We start from the raw sequence: 17841 nt of genomic DNA, 5'->3' as shown, positions 1-17841 counted from the left end.
CCAGGCCTTAAAGTACAGTACACATTGTCAGTTTTGAATGACGATTTTTTGCAATTATCGATAACTGTCCAACCGTCCAGCAACCACAAAACTTTATTCATTTATTTTTATTATGTCAGAAATGAAGCAGGAAAGCAAGGGAAGCAGGCGAGGCAGCTTATGTACCCAGGCCTTAAAGGGGTGAGTACATAAGCTGCCATGCCTGCTTACCTTGCTTGCTTCTGATAAAAGAATAAAAAAGAAAAGGGCAACCCAGTTAGAAATATGCTCGGCCTTCTTTATTCTTTTATTTTTATTATGTCAGAAATGAAGCAGGAAAGGAAGGCAATGCCTCGCCTGGTTGCTTTGCTTGCTTCTGATAAAAGAATAAAAAAGAAAAGGGCAACCCAGTTTGAAATTTGCTCGGCCTCCTTTATTCTTTTATTATTATTATGTCAAAAATGAAGCAGGAAAGCAAGGCAACCAGGCAAAGCAGCTTATGTACCAAGGCCTTTAAGGCCTACGTACATAAGCTGCCTCGCCTGGTTGCTTTGCTTGCTTCTGATAAAAGAATAAAAAAGAAAAGGGCAACCCAGTTCGAAATTTCCTCGGCCTTCTTTATTTATTTATTTTTATTATGTCAAAAATGAAGCAGGAAAGCAAGGCAATCAGGCAAGGCAGCTTATGTACGCAGGCCTTTAAGATTTCAAACTGTTTACTTATATCAAATGGTCCGTTCCCGTACTTTATAAAGTTGTAAACGTCGTAAAATTTGTAAAAGTCGTAAACGATGTTCATATAAATTTTGTGTACGGGAACGCAAAATGTGTAAAAGTGGTAAAAATTTTAAAAACTTTTTAGTTCTGGAACAGAGCTAAAGTATGTAGCATGTGTTGGCCAATATTCTCTTAAATTCGAAACTGATGTTGTTTTTTATGGCGGTGACGAGGTAAATGAAGTCATTAACAAACTTCATAGGAACAACTGGGGTAGGAATTTCAGAAGAAGACCCGGTAGGTCGCACGTAAAATAGACTTCTGCCGCTTCATTTTTATAGTTTTCGACTTCCAGAGTTGGTCCGACTCTACTTGACGTCTTGCGTGTTGATACCATAAACTTGGTCTTATCGCCGTTTACTGTCAGAACCACTCACTTTGGCAGACTCTTTTCCAATTTTCCCAAAGGTGGCTGTTACGGCACGTTTTGATCGACCTATGATGTCGATATCATCAACATTATTTCTTTATTGTATACCTATAAAGCTATTTTTATCAAGTTTCTTATATATATTTGCATCTCGTATGATAAATTGATCACGCGATAGACTTTCAGTGTATGTTATTCTGCAGGAATACCAAACTCGACATGGCTTGGAACGCCTTGGACCTGTTTTGGACTGTCGAAGGCGGCTTTATAGTCGACGAGTAGATTTTGGCATATGGTGAAGATTTGGTCTATTGTCGTTTTGCTAGGTTTAAAGCGCGATTAATACAGTGACCATAGGTTTTAGCAGTTCAAGTTATACGCCCCGACAGAGTTCTATATGCGATGGGTAGGAGACTTGTGTCTGTAGTTGGCACAAACCGTCTTGTATCCTCTCTTGTGCCGGGACATGTTATATGTATACCCTCATTCACAGTTTATACAGTTGGCCATTCAGAGTTCTGTTAACAACATTTGACAACAAACATAATAGATTGTTCATTATTGTGATTTGATTTCCTTTGTATTTTATGTATTTGACAGTAAACTGTATAGTCAGGGCTAACTAGTTTGGGCTGAATGGCCAACTGTATAAACTGTGCCCTCATTATTACAAAGTTCCTTTCACAGTTTATACAGTTGGCCATTCAGCCCAAACTAGTTAGCCCTGACTATTTAGTTTGCTGTCAAATACATTATTGTGACATAAAATACAAAGGAAATCAAATCACAATAATGAACAATCTATTATGTTTGTTGTCAAATGTTGTTAACAGAACTCTGAATGGAGGGCATTTGTACCAATAATGTTTAATGTGAAAATTATATTTTATAGCTTCCAAAACCCCCTTTTTTGCTTCTAAAATCTAACGGAACAACTTTACTTTACCCTGAAACCTCGGATTTTTTTGAAAAAAAAAATATTTCGATAGATCTTGTCTTCCTGATTACGGCAATATATATTTTTCGGCTGGGACGTACCCGGTTATCCGGTTATTTGATCCGTAAGTTTGAATAAAAAACCCACCCGTAGGACCGGTTATTTTGAACCGATTTACTTGATATGGGTATCATATGAAAGCTTATGAAAATGCCTATCGAATGGTATACGGGTTTATACCCGTCATGTAACCAGTTCGACAGATATATCCAAAAAACCGTTTTATTTTTTTATTTTATAAAAATGTTAAATCGTTAAAAATAACCAAGTTTTTCCTGTATTTTAAAGTTTTCCTAGACAGACGGCCTTCGACCGGGGCTTAAGATTTTCATCCCTGGGGTATGTCCAAAAACCGGCTACGCAATCCAAAGTTTTCCTACATCCAAGTATTTCCTATACTTTAAAGTTTTTCTAGACTGCCGGCCTTCGGCCGGCGCTTAGGATTTTCACCTCTGGGGTATGTCCAAAAACCGGCTACGCGATCCAAAATTTTCCTACATCCAAGTTTTTCCTATATTTTAAAGTTTTTCTAGACTGCCGGCCTTCGGCCGGGGCTTAAGATTTTCACCCCTGGGGTATGTCCAAAAACCGGCTACGCGATCCAAAGTTTTCCTACATCCAAGTTTTTCCTATATTTTAAAGTTTTTCTAGACTGCCGGCCTTCGGCCGGGGCTTAGGATTTTCACCTCTGGGGTATGTCCAAAAACCGGCTACGCGATCCAAAGTTTTCCTACATCCAAGTTTTTCCTATATTTTAAAGTTTTTCTAGACTGCCGGCCTTCGGCCGGGGCTTAAGATTTTCACCCCTGGGGTATGTCCAAAAATCGGCTACGCGATCCAAAGTTTTCCTACATCCAAGTTTTTCCTATATTTTAAAGTTTTTCTAGACTGCCGGCCTTCGGCCGGGGCTTAAGATTTCCATCCCTGGGGTATGTCCAAAAACCGGCTACGCGATCCAAAGTTTTACTAAATTAATTTTATTCCATTACATTAACATGGCATTCTATTGTAAAAATTTAGATTTTTATAGAAAGAATAATGTAAATAGTTGAAGACCAATATCTCCGGCTCCATATATGGTACCGCTGCGAATAGTATCGCGTTGGAAAGGTTACAGTGAAGGCTACAAACTATGTGATGTACTTCATAATCGGTTATTTTTAATGTTTTTAATTTTTTTTATAAAATAACCGGTTTTTTGGATATATCTGTCGAACCGGTTAAATGAAGGGTATAAACCCGTATACCATTCGATAGGCATTTTCATATGATACCCATGTCAAGACGTAACCGGATAACCGGGTACGTCCCAGCCGAAAAATATATGTTGCCGTAATCAGGAAGAGAAGATCTATATATAACAAAAATTTCAGCGTTATCCGAGCCTTAAGGGTAAAGTTAAGCCCTTTCGCTTAGTTTAAAAACAGCGATTGAAGACTCACATTTTCTTTGGCCGAATACTGATTATCCAAATTACACTTTTTACAATTCAGGACTTACCATTTTTTAAAAAAACATATAAGTCAGTCAATTTTAATATGGCTTTTGGATTTTACAATTTCCAATGTATTATGTTGTATATTCTTTTAATTTTCTCACAATCCAAAAACTTCAAACAATTAAACTAATACATGACCGAATGAATTTAAGCTTCATAACCATCGGGCAAAGCGTTGGAGTGTGGGTTGTGGAACAATGATTTGTTACCTTCTCCCCAGGGGAAACGTTTGTCGCGCTTGGCCAAATATTCGTATTTAACAAATTCAGGGCGTCCATGATGGGCATGTTCTTGGTGACCCAAGTAGGCGTTCAACATGCACAAACCAACAGCAGGGAATGCCACGAAGAAAGTCATGCGTTTCCACAATTTGTAGCCGCCTGGAAAAAAGATAGATTATTATATTAAATAAGATTTTGAAGCAGTATTAAAATCCTGTAGATTTTTTTTTGCATTTACATTACATAACCTCCTTAACCTTATATTGAAACATGAATTAAAATATATTTCTTTTCCAATTGGATTCTTTTTTTATACTAACCAGAGTGTTCACCAGCGGTGGCAGCATGACCAGATGATCTTTGGGCAGTAGTCGCAATTTGGCGACGGATAATTTGGGACAGGATGGCAGACATTTTTTTCCTTGGATAAAATGTAAAACACAGTGTCTGAAGTTTTTCTTTCTATCTGACGGGTGTAGAATGAGAGTTTTTACCAGCTGTCAAAATAAAAATTTGCGTTGCCAACTGTTATGTTGACTTACACTATTCTAATTGAATTGAAGACGTATAGCGTATGTCGTTTGTAGAAAACACTTTTACTCTAAAACGCATTTTACACTTGGACTTAAAACAGGGGTTTTAGGAATTTACGACATTTATTTGACGGATATTCTATGGAATTGACAAACTAATTGACACACGTTTTAAAAACACCTTAAAGGGCAGAACATAATCAATCGTCGCTTGCTTCCCCAAATGTCATATTATAAATTAATGCCAGAGCCTCTTTGCAAATCCGCCTGCGTTCTCTTTTAGGAGGCTCTGGCATTCCTTTATAATTTGACATTTGGGGAAGTGAGCAAAGCAAGCGGCGATTGATTCCGTCCTGGCATTCAAGGCCTCGACACATAAGAGGCATGGCTTTCTGGCTGAAGTCATATCTGGTAAAGGAATAAAGAAATGTCAGAAACACATTTGAATTAGGTAGAACTTGATCTTTAGTCTTTCACCAAATATGACTTCAGCTAGAAAGCCAGCCGCTTATGTGTTGAGGCCTTCAAGTCCAGGGTACATAAGCTGCATCGCCTGCTTGCCTTGCTTCTCTGCTTCATTTCTGACATAACAAAATAAAGAAGGCCGAGCCAATTTCGCACTATGTTGCCCTTTCATTTTTTATTCTTTTATCAGAAGCAAACAAGGTAACCAGGCGAGTTTGCTTATGTACTCTTTTTATTATGTCGAACTTGGTCTTTAGTCTTTTATCAGTCTTTTATCATAATTTCATGCATTTTTTTAATGAAATCGCTAAAGTGTGGACCGGGACTAAAGAAATGTCAAACTGTAGAGAAACAGGTAGATGCAACTCGAAGAATAAAAAATATGTTCTACACTTAAAATGACAAAGTGTGTATCTACCTGTATTGGCAGAAAGTCCCGGTCCACACTAGAGTGATTCCATTGAAAAAATTTCATGAAATTATGCGTCTCTAGATCGAGTTCCGTTGTCCCGATCCACACTAGAGTGAATTTCATTAAAAAAATCCAGTCGCTACTCAACATATGTTGATGCTAGACTGTTTCTTCAAATCGATTCGTGCTCTGCAATTGTTTTTCAAACAACAACAAATCGCTTGTTGCGGTTAACTTTGTTTATTCTTTCTCGTTTGTTCTTTCCTTCGTATTTCGGAATTTTTGCAAATTGAGAAATAATTGAATTTATTAAAAATGAATGCGGACGGGGAACCGCCGCCACCTCCTAAACCACCCATATGGGATCCGAATAAAAGACGAGCTGGAATTTTGTTAAGTCAAAACAAAGCTTTTATTAAAAATGATGGAAATCCAGTTAAAAACAATACCAATCCTCAAGATTCGAGTGACAATGTAGATGATGTTAACAATATAGAATACAATTTCAATGCACTCACCTCAAATGTTTTGTATCCAAAAAATCATCCTGGGCCATACTTTGTACTGGTTACAACAGAAACCCAGATAAGCACAAGAAGAAAAAACTGTGAATTGCATTTGTATGCCATGCTTAAAAACATAAAAATTGCAGATAATTACATATGTAAAAACATCGGTTACAACACCTATCGGTTCACGTTCAATAATTCTGCTGAGGCAAATGCCTTTGCACAAAACAATAAATTGCAAGAAATAGGTTTAAAAGCGGAAATTCCGGACCGTTTTCTACAAAGATTTTATGTTATCAAAAATGTGCCTAAATCAATTGATGCACTGACTATCAAGAAGTCAATTGAAGATAGCAATTTAATGGATGTCATCTCTTGGCCTGTTCCCGTACTTTATAAAGTGGTAAAAGTCGTAAAAGTTGTAAAAGTCGTAAACGATTTTCATATAAATTTTGTGTACGGGAACGCAAAATGTGTAAAAGTTGTAAAAACTTTTTAGTTCTGGAACAGAGCTTCTATTTATCGCTTTACAAGAAAAGAGGAGAACAACAAAATTGTACCGACTGAAACAGTAAAAATTGGAATAATTTGCGATGGAGTGCCTCAATTCATATTCATGTGTGGAACCAGGATAACCCCAGACCTTTATGTACCACCAGTACGACAGTGCATGAACTGTGGTCGTCTGGGTCACATTGCTGCTCGATGCCGATCTAATAAGAGATGCCTAATGTGTGGAATTAATCTAGTCTGCCCAAATGAGTGTAAGGAACAAAAGTGCCAAAACTGCTTAACAACAACAACATGCAATGTAAAGTGCAATTCCCCGAAATGCATTTTATGCAATAGCACCGATCACACATCAATGGAGCAAAAAAAATGTCCTAGATGGAAATCTGAAAAAAAACATCGAATCTATTATGACTTTATCAAATTTAAGTAGAAAGGAGGTCACACAAACTTACCCAGAAACACAAAATTTTTTCAGTATTCTATCAGAAGACAATTTTAACAAAGAATTCCCACCAGTGAAAACACGTCAAGCACCATCAAGGAACGTCCAAGATGAGATAAATAGAAGAATAACCAAGGTTACATACAACAGAGTTGCTGCTCCTCAAGTAAGGAATAATCATCCAGTCGCTGAACCCATTGAAATTAAACCATCAAAGCCAGTCTATGACCACGCAAAATTCTCCAGAGTCTCTGAAATGGAAAAAACCATGTCAATATTTACAAATCAAATGTACAATATACTTAACTCTCTCAATAGTAATGAAGGATTAGAAATCCTCACCAAGTTTAAAAAATCCTTTTTATCAAGTCCTGTAAATCATACAAGTGAATCAAGCAATCAGCAAAAAGACAGTCAAACTGCAACATAACAAATCATAAATATATATTATATATAAACTTTTTTTTATTTCTTTTTTTTTAACATAATGAACATTTTACAACACAATATACAAAGTTTAAATAAAAACAAATCTTCCCTTGAATTTATTTTAAACAAGTTAAACATTGACATTTGCGTGCTAAGCGAAATCTTTAATATTGATGAATCAAAAAATGCCACAAACATACTAAATTACAATATAGTTTCCAAAAAGAGAATCGATAACTATGGAGGAGTCGCAATTCTCTTTAAAAAACATATTAAGTTTAAAAAAATCAATTTCCAAACACCATTGGACATATTAATCTGTCAAACCACAAACTTATCTATCAATGTAGTCATTGTGTCAGTTTACTTTCCACATTCGGTTAAATCAGGTGACATTAAAAGTGAGCTTCAAAAGCTATTGTGCCTTCTAGAATCTAAAACTAATGTATTCATATGTGGTGATTTCAACGCAAGACATTCGTCCTACGGTGATACGTTTGACTCGCACAGAGGCAATATTGTCAAATCTATCTTTGACGCTTCTGATTTCTACTGTATAAATAGTGGCTGCCTCACTTTCAAAAAACACCTAAATCAAAATGTCGGTTCTGTGCTCGATCTGTCCTTCACAAATACTGGACTAGGCCATTCCTGGAAAACATACCCTTCAACAATAGGTGGAAGTCACCACTTTCCCATCATAATTGTGGTCGGAGCTACAAAAGTCAAAATGAAAAGGTTTCTAGCAAAAAGAAAATTGATCAATGGCCTTAAAAATGTGGAACTCTCTACTTCTTTTGATGAGATCCAATGCAGTTTTAATCAAGAAATAAAAAACTCAACATATGTAGTCAAGGACAACCAAATTCCAAAGGCTTGGTGGGATCCCGTAGTCCAGAAAACTCATAGACTGCAAGTTGCAGCGCAAAAGAAGTTTGATATGTGCAACAACAACATTAATGCTGCCAACTTATTTGAGGCAACAAAAAAATTTAAAAACGCCGTAAGGTATGCCAAAGAAAAATCTTTCAAGACCAAAATTCATGACCTCAATAATGAACCAAGTTCAAAATCTCTTTTTAAATTTGTTCGGGGGTGCAAAAACTCTCTAACCTCGGCACACCAAAGCAAATGGTCGTCGGACAATGACAGACAATTCCTTATTCATCTGAGGGACCAAGTCCCCAACAACACACCAATTCAATTACCCACATCTCACACAAGCTCTAAGATGAACTTGTCCATTGAAGAACTAACTAAGGTCCTCAAAAAAAAGAATAAACCTTCATCGGCTGGAGTAGACGGTATCACATATGAGATGGTCAGTAGTTTATCTAACAAAGCCAAAGAAAATCTTCTAATAGCAATGAACAATGCGTGGACTAATTGTGATATCAGAGACGAATGAAGGAAAATAAAGATCGTTCCCATTCCAAAAAGAGGGAAAGACTTGGATATCCTCACAAATTTTAGGCCAATTGCTTTGATTCCAGTTTTTGTCAAAATCATTAATCTAATGGTAAAGGACCGTCTTCAAAAATTCCTGGATGACAATGACATTTTACCCCATAACACATATGCCTATAGGAAAAATATTTCCGCATCTATGTGTATTAATGAATTGTTATTCGCCATTAATTACCACAAAGAGCTAGGCGAAAAAGTTATTATACTATCCCTCGATATATCGAAAGCATACGATTGTGTAAAAATTGAAATACTTCTAAAAATTTTAAATGAACTTCAATGTCCAAATGACATCTCTATGTGGATAATAAACTTTCTGAAGCAGCGTACACTAGTTCTGGGTGATGAGACACTTGATATATACAACGGGCTGCCGCAGGGGAGCTGTTTAAATCCAACTCTATTCAATATATACACTCTTGGCTTACATGGAATCAACGATCAATTCACCAAAATTTTTCAATTCGCAGATGACTTCATCTTACTGTCGGCACACAAAGATTTTGACAAGGCAAATACCATTCTCCAATGTAAGGTAAATGAGTTTTCAAGAATATCCAAATCCCTCAATCTAACTTACAACCCTGAAAAAACTGTCGTTATGTACGTTGCAAAAGGTGCAAGAAAAATTCCTGAAATAAAGGTGGAGGGCATACGAATTAATTCCGTCGAAAAAATCAAATTTCTTGGCAGACATATTAAGAACAGCTTGACACTAAAAGACCACTATGAAGAGGTTATCAACTCATGCAATAGCACTCACAACGCACTCAAAATGATTAATTCGTCTAAAGCTGGCATTCATCCGAAAATCTCAACAAACCTAGCAAAATCTTTACTATTCTCAAAAATGGAGTACTCTGTGTCGTCCATGGCTCACATGCCAAACTATATAAATAAAAAAGTAACAACTTTTCAGAACCAGATTCTCCGTTAAGGCCTGCGTACATAAGCTGCTCTGCCTGAGTGCCTTGCTTTCCTGCTTCATTTTTGACATAATAAAAATAAAAGAATAAAGAAGGCCGACGAAATTTCGAACTGGGTTGCCCTTTTCTTTTTTATTCTTTTATCAGAAGTAAGCAAGGTAAGCAGGCAAGGCAGCTTATGTACGCAGGCCTTAAGAGCCTTGGACTAACTCCATCTACTCCGGTTCAAATAATATATGCGTTAGCCATAGTTCTACCACCTGAGCAACGTTCGCAATATCTGGCCACAAAGGAGCTGTTAAAATTCAAACTGTTTCACACAGATACTTACAACTTATTCAAGTCAAATGCCACAAATAAAACAAGCTTTGGGCTTATGTATAATAAATTTAAACATATTTTGGACAACACAAAACTCTCATGCCATGAGCCCCCTGGGGAGAAAATAATGTTTCTCATGAACATCTTCAATTGTGGGAAAAACTCTCAATCGAAAGAATTCTACAAAAACACTCTTCTTCAAAAGCTACATGAATATGAATCTATTGGCACATCTATATGGGCAACAGATGCCTCTATAATTGGCAATACAACCGGCTGTGGAGTGTGTAATATTTCCGCTAAACAGAACTTTCTTTTCAAAATAAACTTAAAATGTTCATCGCTTATGGGAGAACTCAATGCCATTAACAAGGCAGTTGACATTATCCTAGAGGATGGAATTCAAAAGGCTGTCATTCTAACAGATAGCAAAAACTCTTGTCTGACTTTAAAAAATAATAATAACCACAACTACTTAGCGAATGAAATAAACAGGAAGATTAATAACTCGGATATCACTTCACTAACGTTCATATGGGTCCCATCACATATAGGCATCACAGCAAATGAACGAGCTGATTATTTTGCGAAACAAGCAGCATCTGTTGGCTGCATAATTCCAGCTTTCTTCTCGATTAAGGATGCACATTCTGCTATCTACGATTCTTTGTGGAATGAATGGGTCGACAACTACAAAACAATAGCAACATCAAAGGGCACATACTTCTCACAATTTTTTGCTTCTCCTCCAAGATTGCACTGGCATTCTGGATCATCGTTATCACCTGGAGAAATAAAGTTAATAAACCGTCTTTTTGCTGGCCACACATTTGCCAAAACCTACCTGTTTAAAATCAACAGAGCAGACTCTCAATTATGTGATGTCTGCAATGTACCAGAATCTGAAAATCATCTTATATTCCATTGCATCAAATACAATCAATTGCGTAGCAACTTTAAAATCTTCAACCTGTTCACAAACCTTCCAGATCTACTTAAACATCGAACTGACAAGTCTCTTAAAGAACTTTGCAAATTCATCAGAGCTGCTCAAATAGAGCTGTAAAATCGTCTAAACGTCACAACTCAACTCAACTTCAACTATTCCCCTCAAAAAGGAAAAATCACCCATATAGCTGAACCGAATACTGTTACAGTCTTTAATAATCATATAAAGTAACCAGTTGTGGTATATGAGTACATGGGTACCATACCAACTACCTACAATATATTCCAAAAAAAAAAAAAAAAAAAAAAAAAATCATGAAATTAGGCATTCTTATGCCAAGTTTATACTTGCGCTCCAAAATCCACTGGATTTCACGAAATCCTGAAATACACCCCGGTGTTTACACTTATTTTTTTGTTGATTTCGAACATATCACAATAATCAAGGTAGATGCATATGCGCAGCTGATCGAACATGAATTTTCAAAACAAGTTGTTGTAAATTGAATTAGTCATCAAAATATACGACAATATAGAACTTTGCAACTTTATTTCGAAAATTATCGTACAATTATCTATATATCGTATAAATTGTGTATAGTATTAACAAATGAAACAATAAAAAATTAATTTATCGTTGAGACATCATAATAATAAATTTTGATAGATAAAATGTGTGTTCAGAACATGCAGCAGTTTTCCCGTTTAGTGCTAAAAAAGCGTTCCCGTACTCTGAAGTCTAGCAAGACTTGCAATTCTCCTTAAACAAAAATAGCGCCGAATAACACCCTCTTCTCCTGTTTTCTGCCATACAATTTTGGCCTAGTAGAAACTAGCAGAGAAGTCTCCCTTGTCCCTTCAGGGATGTTGTGGGAACATATGTGTATGTGTAGAAACTAGCAGCCTGTTCATTGGCATCTAAATAAATAGCTGATACGTTGATTTCCTGCAGTTTTTGCAATTTCCGTAATTTTTTCGTTCCCATATTTTTTTAAGAAATTTGTATGTGGAAGCAATTTTTGACAATTCGCTCTTTTTTCTAACATTACCACTAAAAAAGTACGAGAACACAATGAAAAATATCATTCTAACAAAGTAATTTAATATTTTTTTTCACATTGTTTACAAATGTTGATACTAAATTTTTTTGTTGTAGCAATTAACCATCTACCTTGTTTATTGTGATACGTGAAAAGTGTTGCAACTTTTGGTACTTTTTTAGGCAAAACCAGGGTTGTATATCATGTGTACTGTGATTTCGATGTTGATTTCGCTGAAATCACGAAATAAGATGATTTCATTTTTGTATGCGAAATCATGATAAATTTTGCATGATTCCGCGCGAAATCACGAAACGCCTTCGAAATCACGAAAAGACGCCGAATGTAAACCAAACATTAGACCGAATTCCTCACTACAGCAATTTCATGATTTTACTCTACTATGGAAATCGATCCAGAAACGCATAATATCATGACTTCTTTTCAACGAAATCACTCTAGTGTGGACCGGGACGTAGTAGAGCATTATCATGATATTGCTGTAATGGCGAACTCGATCTAAGAACTCCCAATTTTTTTAACCAACTTACCGCCGAGAATTTTTTTCCGATAAAACTTAAAACTGGAAATTATATTCTTGGGACTTTTTAGGCATTTTTTAAAAAATAACTTTTTTTCTCTAAAGGTTATAGTTTTCCTGCAATCGGGCCTTCTTTTAAAAGTACCAAAAACTTTAGAGGGTAAAGGCCTGCGTACATAAGCTGCCTTGCCTGATTGCCTTGCTTTCCTGCTTCATTTCTGACATAATAAAAACAAAAGAATAAAGAAGGCCGAGCAAATTTCGAACTGAGTTGCCCTTTTCTTTTTTATTCTTTTATCAGAAGCAAGCAAGGTAAGCAGGCGGGGTAGCTTATGTACGCAGGCCTTTATTTTTTACTACGATAACATTTTTTCCTTTATGTTATCGGCAAAAATAGTAAAAATTAGCAGATTCTTGCAGTACTGGAACAGACCAAATATGAATTTTAATACATGTTGTTCTTTTCGTTAATTGTCTATTAATATTTATATTTTTACTTTCTGATAAACAAACATAAAACACATATTTTTGAAGTTATAGACTTCACGGCTAATACTTACATGCGAACTTGGAATAAATAGATCAGCAGAATGCAACTTTCGAATGGTCTAAGGATGGCGTAAGAGAACAAAAGGCCGTTTAAAATGTTGTGTCAGGAATTTGCGGATACAGGCCAGTGCTATATTTATTCATGGTAAAGTGGGTATTTATGCACGTAAAAATATCTCATTGCAGACAAGGATCTGATGGAATACATTATGAATGGAATCTCAATATATTGGATGCACTGTGAATTATACGGAATAAGATAATTGCAGAGTATGTTTAACCTTCTGTTATGGAACCTCAGCCGTGTTATTTTTGCTAACTATGGCGAAGCAGATTTGTTCAAAATATCCCTAGCATGTCCCTTTTGCTAAGGAAGAGGTATCAGAACAACAGTTTCGTCTCAGGTGTTGCTGTGGTTGGCATCACGAAAGCTATGTGGTTGTTGTTTTTAGCTACACAAAACGTCAAGCAATGGATTAAACAGAACATAAACCCATGTGTACATTTCGTAAATCTAAACTTACTATAAGCACGTTTAAACTCTCCTTTCGTTACCACTTTTTTATCCTTACACCTGTAGGATAAAAATAGTGAACCCATTTTGCATCTAGGAAATTCAGTCAACAAGTTTTGGGGATAATGTCCAAACACACTGATTTTATTTAAAACATATGTACATACATAGAACAAAATATATTTTATACCTCGAATTGAGATGTTTCATTTGTTTATGCCGTATAAGGACTCAGAAATAGAGATGTTTGCTTATCCTGGTAATAACATCCGCTGCATTTCCTATTACAGCAAATATGTTGTTTTCTGTTTGTTTCTAGCGGTTTTTATTCATTAATGTTCATAAATTTCTTTATACATACATATGTTCCCACAACATCCACGAAGGGACAAGGGATACTTCTCTCATATCAATGAGTGCACGCCGATTCATATTGGCTCAATGATATGGGACCCACTGTTTATCGCCGAGTCCGAACGGCGTGTCTTACGACACCACTTGTATAGAAGTTTTTCAAGGCTGAAATATTCAGGAAATGTCGCCAGCATTACTGAGGGGGAATTTTGCCACCGTTGTAAATTTGATGTTGCTTGGCCTGGGATTCGAACCATTGCACCACGGTGGCTCCAAATTTCATTATGAGTCGTGGATTTTATCTTTTCTTCGCATATAATATATTTGGATTTGGTTAATTGAAAATTGTGATTCAATGTGCCCCATCTGAAATTAACCATGAATTATTAGTAATTCTGGATATTTAGATGCAGTGATACTTACCACTGTCAACATTTTTGAAGAAAAGTACCACGTGGAATTATTATTTGGTCTGTTCCTTTACTTTTAAAAATGGTAACAGTGGCAAAAAATGGTAAAAGTGGTGAACTGGTCTCATATAAATTGTATGCTTTTTAAAGTAAAGGAACACTTTGCAGGTTAAAAATGGTAAGAAATGGTAACCTCAGGCACGTAAAGGAACAAAGCTATTGATGTTAGTTTAATTAGATTTTAATTCATTTATTGAATTTACATATATTTGTGTTTCATTAAACCAATATGTATGAGACTTCAAAGCATATTGATATATTATATTTTTGTTTACAATTTTCAAAAATGAAGTTGACACTAGTATTACGTACAACAAATTTCTATGTGGTTTTTGTATCGATTGTTGTACAACAACACTTGCTTTTACCTGTAATAATTGTACCATGCCTTTAAACATGGAAATTTGACAAAAGACAATAGATTTTCAACAGCATAGCCATGGTCATGGTACAAATACACAGGTAGTCGCATCGGTAATTGTTGGTAACATAAGATGTCAAAATTTGACATCAATTCAATGCAATTGACACATTATGTTACCATCAGCTGGCTTAATAATGCTACCTGTATTATTGTACCATGGCCATGGTTTAATAATAATAGGTTTGTCCTTGTACTTTCTCAGTAAATATTACTCAGTAACTTCTTTTTAGAGAGTAAAGCATTTTATACTCTTTCAAAGGAAAAAATTAATCAATTTGATTAATATTTACGATTATGATATTTGAATATTTTAAACTTTTGACAACTACCTAAAGCTACAAAATGTTACTGAACAAAATACCTTCAGTAAAAATTATAAGTTCTCAGTAATCAATATTTCAAAACAAGTTTCTCAATTCATTCTCTTTTATGTCATGTTCACACGAGCGTTTCAATTACGTTGTTTTCCTGTCGAACGACGTACACGAATTAACCCGTTTCCACGACACCATTCGTAATTAACAGAAACATAAACAAAATTTCCTTGATTTTTGTTTCCTTGTTTTCACGATAATTTGAACCGAAAACACAAAAAATATACATTAAATGAATAGGAAAAGCAATAGACTTTCCTTCAAATGTATCTTCTATATTTAGCTACACACATTTCATTCATTTTTTCCATAAATTCTGAATAATTTTACATTTTCAATATATTTAATATATTTTTATATTTTCAAAATTAAAGAGAGAGAGACATGTCAAAACAATGTTTGTGTATACAGACTTTCGGTTTTTGTTTCCTTTTTGTTTCTGATTTTTTACGCGATTTTGAACTAATGGACAAGAAATGTGTGTGGAATTAAGAAGGAAATGCATCCATCTTCCTTCTGCATCTATATATAATGATCAGTTCATTAACTTTCATTCATATTTTTCATTTTTTCTAAAAATTTTTGTGTTTTCAACAAATTTTTCAATTTTGAATTTAGACATGTCATAATTAATTTTTTCGATAAATTCTCTCATTTGTTAGGGATGGGACATATTTATTCGTCGTTGAGAGAGTATTTCTAATCGAACAACGTAGAAAAATCGTCGTTCGTTCATAGCATTTTGTGTGGGGAAATAAGTAATTTATTCGTAGTTAAGGGTCGAACAACGAATAGAGAACGAACGACGTACCGTGGAAACGGGCTATTACTGAACATTTGTGTAAAAAAACAACATTCAGTAATAATTTGTAATAATTCTTACAAATTATCGAGTACGCAGACACACTTAATAATTGTTCCACAAACATCCCAGATGGGACAAGGGAGACTTCTCTCATATCAATGAGTGCACCCCGACTCATATTAGCTCAATCATATGGGACCTACTGTTTATCGCCGAGTCCGAACGCCGTGTCTTACGACACCACTTGTGGAGAAGTTTTTCAAGGCTGAAATACTCAGGAAATGTCGCCAACATTACTCAGGGGTATTTTGCCACCGTTGAAAATTGTTTGATGTTGCTTGGCCGGGGAATCGAACCCACGACCTTCAGCGTGCAAGGCGGGTGTGCATACCATTGCACCACGGTGGCAAATAATTGGCAACAAATGAGCGAGTTGTTCCACAAACAATTGCATCTAGGCCAGTGCAAATTACCGCACATCCATATCCAGGACCAAATGTAATTCAAACACCATCTGGTCAACCGCAGGTGGTACGCTATCATAATAATGTTATTGGTTCGACAACAATCAATGCTGTTGCTGGTCACAATGGTCCAACACCATTACAGGCTATAAATGGTCAAATACAAGCCCAACCCCAAGTTGCTGCTAATGTCCAACAGCAAATGCCACCAGGACAACCCATACGTCCGGTTATGGTACGTCACATTTTCCCCGACAGTCCCATAGGTCAGGCACGTACTCAACTGCAAGAGCAAGTGTTCCATGCCATGGAAATTTGTACACATCTTACGAACAAAGTTCAAACATTAACCAACTCGAATGCCTATAAACAGGCTAAAAACTATTTGGAAGTTAAGGAACTCTATATACACTTATCGTATCTGTTGACCTATGCCATTGGTCGTTTTAAGGGTTTGCAAGATAAATGTTTGGCTGATATGCGTCATCTTGGTTTCGGCAATGATGCTGATTGTTTGGAAAATGGTCAATTGGCTGCAGACAAACAAGCGAGTGATGATGAAGATAATGAAATAGAAATTGTGGAGCCTAAGACCGATCTTATTACCTTGCACCAGCAGCAAAAACAGCAGCAGCAGCAACTCCAGCACAACCACAACATCCACTCATTAGAATACAAAAATCAATTCCAGCCACCACACCCACTACTACCACTATAGCTCAAAGTCGTGTGGTCATAACACCATTAATGCAACAACCACAAAGACTTCCAGTAGCAGGCTTCAACAATACCATGACTGCAAGAGGTACATATGTTCCTCCCGCCGCCCTGTTGCTGCTACACAAATTACACCAATAAAAATTGGCAATTCTCCAGCACCAATAGCTTTTCCGCCGTTAGTTCCGGTTAACAACACTGTAACTCCTGTTGCTCAGCCTGCTCCGCCTTCCCTTGAGGATGATGAAAATATGGACTTGATGAGTATGGCTCAAAGTTTTAATTTCATGCAATTTTTTCAATGAAATCACTCTAGTGTGGACAGGGACTTAGTGTGGCCCGGGACTTACTTATACCATGCTATTGCCTATTAAATGCCTATGGAATGTTATAGAACCCTGGTTTTTCCTGAATTCCTAAAACGTCAAAATTACTAAACATTTGTTTTCAATACATTTTTTGATCATTTTATATAAAACCCAATAAATGAATGAAGTGTAAAAGTTTCTCCACATAATCGAATTGTGGATATGATGAAATGATCGTTTTTCTTAAAATAGTACCAACTTAAGGCCTAGCTACATAAGCTGCCTCGCCTGCTTCTGATAAAAGAATAAAAAAGAAAAGGGCAACCCAGTTCGAAATATAGTCCCAATTTACATTGGGCGAGTTTACTTGCGGCAATTGTCACTTTGTAGGACAGAGAGGTGAGGCATATGGTACCCTTTGCCTCTCAGCACCCTCTCTCACCTACAAACTGACAATTGCCGCAAGTAAACTCGC

At 36.1% G+C, this 17841-nt stretch overlaps 1 protein-coding gene and 1 long non-coding RNA gene across 2 annotated transcripts; both read right to left on the bottom strand.

The window, feature by feature from the left end:
• Positions 1-3653: 3653 nt before the first annotated feature.
• Positions 3654-4331, bottom strand: levy (cytochrome c oxidase subunit 6A levy). The gene is made up of 2 exons (XM_073957635.1): positions 4162-4331; positions 3654-4000 (listed from the first exon to the last, which is right to left on the bottom strand). The coding sequence occupies exons 1-2, from the start codon at positions 4253-4255 to the stop codon at positions 3768-3770; spliced, it is 327 nt and encodes a 108-aa protein (XP_073813736.1). The 5' UTR covers positions 4256-4331; the 3' UTR covers positions 3654-3767.
• A 1942-nt stretch (positions 4332-6273) lies between these two features.
• LOC141406664 (uncharacterized) lies at positions 6274-10961 on the bottom strand. Its single transcript, XR_012413459.1, has 4 exons — positions 10703-10961; positions 10583-10643; positions 6726-7134; positions 6274-6656 (listed from the first exon to the last, which is right to left on the bottom strand). It is a non-coding gene; the product is annotated as an uncharacterized lncRNA (long non-coding RNA).
• Positions 10962-17841: the final 6880 nt, after the last annotated feature.

Source organism: Musca autumnalis, unplaced genomic scaffold (assembly GCF_047663935.1).
Source record: "Musca autumnalis isolate F117 unplaced genomic scaffold, ASM4766393v1 scaffold_5, whole genome shotgun sequence".
Lineage (NCBI taxonomy): Eukaryota > Metazoa > Arthropoda > Insecta > Diptera > Muscidae > Musca > Musca autumnalis.
This window is presented reverse-complemented; position numbering and strand designations above follow the sequence as displayed.